General features: G+C 38.1%; 1 protein-coding gene across 1 annotated transcript; it reads left to right on the top strand.

Moving 5' to 3' along the window:
• The first annotated feature begins 5,622 nt into the window (after nt 1-5,622).
• Nucleotides 5,623-6,591, top strand: LOC114616274 (zinc finger protein 239-like). The gene has a single exon (XM_028761770.1). It carries the CDS (start codon nt 5,623-5,625, stop codon nt 6,589-6,591), a length of 969 nt encoding a protein of 322 aa, XP_028617603.1.
• Nucleotides 6,592-7,044: the final 453 nt, after the last annotated feature.

Raw genomic sequence — 7,044 nt, 5'->3', positions numbered from 1 at the left:
GTTTCTTTAAGAGATTCGATTTTTTTCTTCTTTAAGGACCTCTATCATCTTTATGTATCTGGTTTTAAGGATTTCTTCTTGTTCTTCAGTTATGCTGGAATAGTCAGGCTCTGTTGGTGACATATTTCTCAGCTGTTATTGATTATGTCTCTAGCTGACATTTATGCATTTGTGTTTAGTGTTTTGGGGGATTATAGATCTAGGTGCTGATGTCTACGTTTGACTGGTTTGGAAAAATAGTTTTATGCTGGATTTCTGTTTTTTCTCTGTAGTTTCAGAGAGTGTGTTGGGGATTGTGTTTTTTACTGTCCTGCTGGGCTGCTGTATCCACAGGGTAATGCTTACAGATGTTGGAGGGTTGGAGAAGAGTACACCAGGACGAGATAACATTAGGGATCCTCAGATGATATGAACACTGGAGATGAGAAGTTGCCTCTGGTGTTGTATCCCAGTGCTAGGGGCAAATATGAAGAATGTATCTGGGGTAACAATGTAGTAGATCGGTGGATACCCTGCCTGATCTTTCAGCAGGGATGGCATGGGGTTGGTTGAGCAGGGAATGTCTGCCCAGAGTTGGGACTTGAACACAGAGATGGGGCAGAAAGAGAAGAGCACATGGGGCAAAGATTGGTGATTTCTATAAGGAGTAAAGACAAAGGAAGAGGAAGGTGCAGCACTAGGGTCTCAGATGGCAAAGAGTAGGGATTGCCCATAGGCCTCCAACCTTGTCACATACCAAACATCTAAATACTGACTCTTCAGGTTCCCATGACCAATTTCTTCATTTCTTCATTTATTTCAATTTTTGTTGTTGTTAATCTGTGAAAGGTGTTTTTGTTGGGTAAGTGGGCTACACAGGTCACTCAGGAAGTATTCTTATTGGGGTTGACCTAAGTTCAGATACCAATACCCATGCTGGAAGGCTCATAACAACCTGCTACTCTACATCCACACGATCTGACTCTCTCTTCTCTGGTGTGTCACCTGTATACACATGGAAGACTTTCTCTAGCTCACATACAAATATACACATGAAAATGAGAATAGACTTGTTTTCAAAAGTGCTTATGCCTTATTGGTAGGGTACAAGAAACACTGAAGGAAGACCCCAGACTCAAGCAGTATGCAATGGCAATGATTCTTTATTCAGCAGAAATTACCAGCATGGATGCATGGGTCAACTATTTATCAAAATGGTGACCCCAGATGAAGGTGCACAAGTCTCTTATAGGAAATTAAAAGGAAAGGTTAGATAATCTAAAACTTCATTGGTGGGTATAGGGGAACTTCCACGGTTCAGTTTCTGATTGGCTGCTACATTAGCTTTACTATATTTGGTGAGGCCTTGAGAAGATTTCATGAACTGATTTGGCGCCAGCCTAGTTACTATATTCGGTCAAACATTTCAGGAACTGACTCAGCTCTGAGGTTATTTTTCCTATGGCAGAGTTAACAATGATTAACAGCTCATTGTCAGGAGGTCTATATGAGGAGCTCAATTTGCTTCCCTGGGAAGCTCAGACTTTTTTTTAAGGTTTTACCTCTCATTATAAAGAATTGGTGCAAAACAAGCAGCTTTTAGTGTTTAATACGAATCAGACACTGTTTTTTTAATCTGTTATGCAAGGAGCTCATCACAGTTACAGTGAAGGCCCTTACTCTAAATTGGAAGCTTAAGAAGGTGCCATAATAGTTAAACTCTGACCTGCTAACCTTTCAATTAGTGGAAGCAGTAGACAAAATGATTCCTAGTTCTAGGGAGCAACTTCATATGAAGCCTGCTACAACTGTGGTCCAAGCATGGTGGGGTCCATCCCAATTTAGAAGCTAAACTTGGCAGGATCATCCATGTTGTGCTGGTCCCAGAAACAAGAGTGATACAAAATGTAAGGTCATGGATGCTTGGTCTGTGGTTTCAGTTCCAGAAATCTGTGTTTGGCAGAGTCAGATCCCCAATTAAGAGAGTGTGAGAGTTCATTGTCTTAAGCCCTGAAGATGAAGCCTCAGTTTCATACTGATATTCCAAGATGTTAAGATTCACAAGCTATGAGGCATCTCCCTTAGACAGCTGCATATAGGGACTGGAACTAACCAAACCAAGAGATGTATGAGAAATTGTAGGGATACGGTTGCCTAAGTTCTTTACAATTGGAGCCCCATGTGTCTGAGACAAAGCCACAGGATTTGGTGTTGGCTCATCTGGGTTACTTGCCTTGCTACAATCTTCCCTATGTACATAATCTTGTCTGTTGTAAAGGGAAGGAATATTCTGTGCCATTTTATGTTATAAAAATATAACTTGTTTTCTGACTTTACAAGTTTTATCAGTCCGACTTGTAAATATTACCTTGAGTATGAAAAGAGACTTTGGACATTTGAACAGTATAGTGACTGTTGCAGAGTTTGAGGATCACTGAAGTTAAACTATATGCATTTTCATCGTGGAATGAATATGAGTCTATTGTGACCAGGGTCACAATGCAGTTAGTTGCATCAGAAAGCTCCCAGATAGGATGATGTCTTTGAACATTTGTTTCTCCTTGGTGGCTTTTCTTGGGGAGAATAGGGAATCTTTTGTAGATTAACCCTTTCTAGAAGAAATTCCTTCTTAAGATGGGAGTTGAATGTCTGTAGACAAAACCCATCTCCTGTTCTTTGAGTCTACTGTGTTGTGGTTGAAACTGATCCTTTAGCCTCCTTCTCATGCTGCCGTGCCTTCACCACAATAGACTCTCTCCATAAATCACATAAGATACAATAGCAGTAATTCAGTACTAAGCTATTTTGCTAACCTAATATTATATTTTTAAATTATGTTGTTTTTGGTGTTAAAGACAATGTTTCTCTGTGTAGACTGACTGTCCTGAAAGTATGCCTGTAGATCAGGCAGACCTGGAATTTAGAGATCTTTCTGAGACTGTCCTTTTAAATGCTGGGATAAAAAGTGGGCCAATGTGCTACACGTTTTTTGTTTTTATAACATTGGCTGTTGGACCTGGAAGTTATTTCCACAAGATCACCATTAATATTGCTAATGTTTTCATCTGTTCAATTGTAACTGTATTAAAATACTCTTTTGGTAATATCTTATCACTCTAACAGTTTGAGCTGAGTCATCTCAGGTTTCTGGAAGATGTATACAGAACTGGAGTGGATGTGTCATTGTTTTAAGAACTTAAGTAAAAACCTCTGAGTTCTTTCTATCTTTTTGATTTGTGTGCTTGGCTCTTGCAGGGGAGACAGGATCTTAATATATAACTATGGCTGTTCTAGAACTCATTGCATACACCATGCTGGCAGCCAACCAAATGTGATACTTCTGCCTCTGTCTCCTAAATGCAAGGATGAAGGGCCTGAGCCATTAGAGCCACCTTGCTGATTATTTTTGTTATTAGTAGCTGTTCTTATTATTTCTTTGATGTGTGCTAAGTATTAGTGATCTGATTGCTTGCCCCCTTCTCCTTATGTCTGTTAATGGGCATTTCCCTTCCGAGGTTATGTCCCATTCAAAGGGCACGGAAATGATGGGTGAACCTCATCATTTTGGTTCTTTCTAAAATTACTTGGCAGTTTCATTAGAACTTCTGTGTCAAAAGGGGCTGCTTGGCCCCTCCTCTCTCTCTTGCTCCTCAACCCTGAGCACCTGCAGGTTGTCTCCCCTCCCCCCTTCCCTTCCCCCTCTCTCCACGTGGTCATGGCCGGCCTCTACTCCTCTCTACTTCCCTCTCTCTTCCTCTTCTCTTCACTCGCCATCTTCCCGTTCCTCTCTCCCACTCCCTTCCCCAAATAAACCCCTTCCCTTGGAACCGAAGGAAAAAAAAAAAAAAAGAAAAAAAAAAGAACTTCTGTGTCAGGAAATGGGTGGGGGAAGCACCAGAATTATATGAACATACTGTCAATGAGGTATGCATATCCAATATTATCACTTCCATTCTTTTTTTTTTTAGTTTCTTTTTTTTTTTTGAACATGAAATGCTTTTTTATAGCATGTTTTACAAGGGGAGGGGGTAAGAGGGTCCAGGTGGTGGAAAAGTACAAAATCTTCTTGGCCTGTGCCTTGAAACATGTCATGGTCTATATGGTACACTGCCTTGAATTATGATCTACCTGCTGTTCTTCAGAAGATATGGTACACTGCTTGAGTTTATCACTTCCATTCTTAAAAAAATAATATACATATGGGATATTCTAGAATGCAGTGACTTATGAGGACGTGCATGTGAACTTCAGTGAGGAAGAGTGGGCTTTGCTGGATCCTTCCCAGAAGAAGCTCTACAAAGATGTCATGCTGGAGACCTACAGGAACCTCAGTATTATAGGTAAGACTGAATTTTCTTTCCCTTTTTAAAATAAGGGATAACTGTTTCTTTCTTCTGGTAGTTTCAAATGAGGAGGAAGAGTAATGCGGAAAATAAGTCAGTCATGGCCCTATATTTCACTGAGGATAGTAACTTAAAATTTTGCATAATTTCCAGTATTATGTCATATACTTTCTGGCACTATATTTTAGGCTTTAATTGGGAAGGCCACAATGTTGAAGAACATCGTCAGAGTTCTAGAAGACATAGAAGGTAATTACCATGTACAAATTCATGAAAATATGCTTCTGAAGAAATTTTATTATGTCCTGGAAGTTTTAAGGAAAAGCAAATGTGTAAACTAGAATACCTTTAAGTGTATTGATGCTTATTATTTATTTTCATAAAACCATGTAATTCAATTGTATCTGAATTTTCTTTGCAAGGCATTCCTTTAAGAAAGGACACATGGAAATGATGCCTTATCATATGTCACCATCTGAATCATAGACCTTTAAGAGTGACACTTTAAAGGTGCCCATCGATTCATTTCTTCTCATACCACCCTGATACTGGGAAAGCCATACACATTGAATAGGTGAAAAATATATGTCCAAGAACTTCTCATAAGCAAATATTAGTGTATAGTAAAGCTGGGGTTACTCAGAAACTTGTAGTGATGTTGCTAAGTTCAGTGTGAGGGGCAGTTTATGAGAAGTAACAAGGTTGTTGTGGAGTAACCTTTATCCTTATACCACATGTATTATGAGGAACAAAAAATCAAACTGCATGAATTCAATGGAGAATCCTTTTGTTGTTTAGTCTTCCTTTCATAAGGGATATTGACAGAAGCAATGAACTTCTTTTCCTCCCAGAATAAGTAGAAGATCCATAGTAGTCCCCATTAGTAGGTTTACTGAGTTTGAAACAAGATTACAGTTAATTGTTTTTCCAACTTCATTGGGAATACATCAACAAGCTCACACTGTAGAAAGTAATCTTGAGTGCTAAGAATGTGGAAATTTTGTTTGTCTTGGTTCACTTTGCAAATGTAGAATGACTCAAACCACAGGAAAATTTGTGAATGCAATTAGAGTGGTAAAGCTTTGAGTTCTTCCAATCTCCTTAAAATATTTTTTAAAACTTCCTTAGAAAAAGGATGTATAAATCTGACTCGTGATAAATGCTCTTACCATCACAAGTATCTTTTAAGATGAAAAACTACCCATAATGAAAGGAAACCCCATGAATTTAAACAAAGTGATAAAACCTTAAGTGTTGGTTCCTTCTACATTTAGACAAATTATAAAATTATTGTATATGGATGAAAAGCATCATCAGTGTAATGAATGGGAAAGCTTTCACATGTGCTAATTATCTTCACAGGCATGCAAGAAGTTGTACTGGAGAGAAAACCTCTGAATATCCCCAGTGTAAAACCTTTGCATGTCACTGTCATGCTCAGAGGCATGAAAACATTCATATTGAAAAGAAACCCTGTGGAGTTATTCAATATGTTGAAGCCTTTGCACATCACAGTAGTCTCCAAATACATAAAAGAACACAAACTCTCCAGAATTTCTATTTATGTGATCAATTTGGTAAACCCTGTGAATTTGCAAATCACAGTCATCTTAAAAGCCACAAAAGAATTCATACTAGAGAGAAACCATATGAATGTAACCAATGTGGGCAATCCTTTCCATATCACAGGAGTCTTCAAATGCATGAAAGAATTCATACTGGAGAGAAACCCTACAAATGTAATCAATGTGATAAAGCCTTTACAAATCACACGGGTCTCCTAAGACATAAAAGAACACATAGTGGGGAGAAACCCTATGAATGTAACCAATGTGGTAAAACCTTTTCACAGCACTATAATCTCCAAATGCATAAAAGAACACATACTGGAGAGAAACCATACGAATGTAACCAGTGTGGTAAAGCCTTTCCATATCACAGGAGTCTTCAAATGCACGAAAGAATTCATACTGGAGAGAAACCATATAAATGTAATCAATGTGATAAAGCCTTTTCACGGCACAATAGTCTCCAACTGCATAAACGAACTCATACTGGAGAGAAACCTTACAAATGCAGTCAATGTTATAAAGCCTTTTCACAACACAGTCATCTTGGAATGCATAAAAGAACACATACAGGAGAGAAACCCTATGAATGTAGTCAATGTGGTAAAACCTTTGCATGCCATAGTCGTCTTCAAAGGCATAAAAGAATTCATAATGTAAAAAAGCCTATGGATATACTTAATGTGATGAAGTCTCTATGAATCCCCACAGTTTTCATTTTCAAGAAAATATGCATATTGGCAAGAAACTCTCTGAAAATAAAAAGTGTGGTAAAGCCTTTACCAAGCACATATATCTTGTAATGCAGAAAGGGGCACATACTGGAGAGACACTTTATGAATATACTCAATGTGGTAAACTTTTGAATATCAGTCATTTTGAATACATAAAACTGCACATAGTAGAGAGAAACTCTACAAATGTTATAATAAGCGTTTTTCACATATATCTGAGAACATATACGAGAACACACAGGTGAGAGAAACCCTGTGAATGTATTCAACAGAGTTAAGACTTTATATGTCATAGTAATCTTTGAGTACAGGAAAGAACATATACTAGAGAGAAACCCTTTCAATATGCTGAATATGGAAAAGCCATTGCATGTCATGGTTATCTTCTAATACATAGATAACACATTTCTGGCATGAAAC

The sequence above is a fragment of the Grammomys surdaster genome, unplaced genomic scaffold, assembly GCF_004785775.1.
Source record: "Grammomys surdaster isolate TR1022 unplaced genomic scaffold, NIH_TR_1.0 314039, whole genome shotgun sequence".
Taxonomy (NCBI): Eukaryota; Metazoa; Chordata; class Mammalia; order Rodentia; family Muridae; genus Grammomys; species Grammomys surdaster.
Note: the sequence above shows the minus strand (reverse complement) of the source record. Positions and strands in the feature narration are given on the sequence as shown.

What these genes read in the sequence shown, in the direction of transcription:
- LOC114616274 (XM_028761770.1), top strand. Translation starts at nt 5,623, where the DNA reads ATGAAAAGCATCATCAGTGTAATGAATGGGAAAGCTTTCACATGTGCT.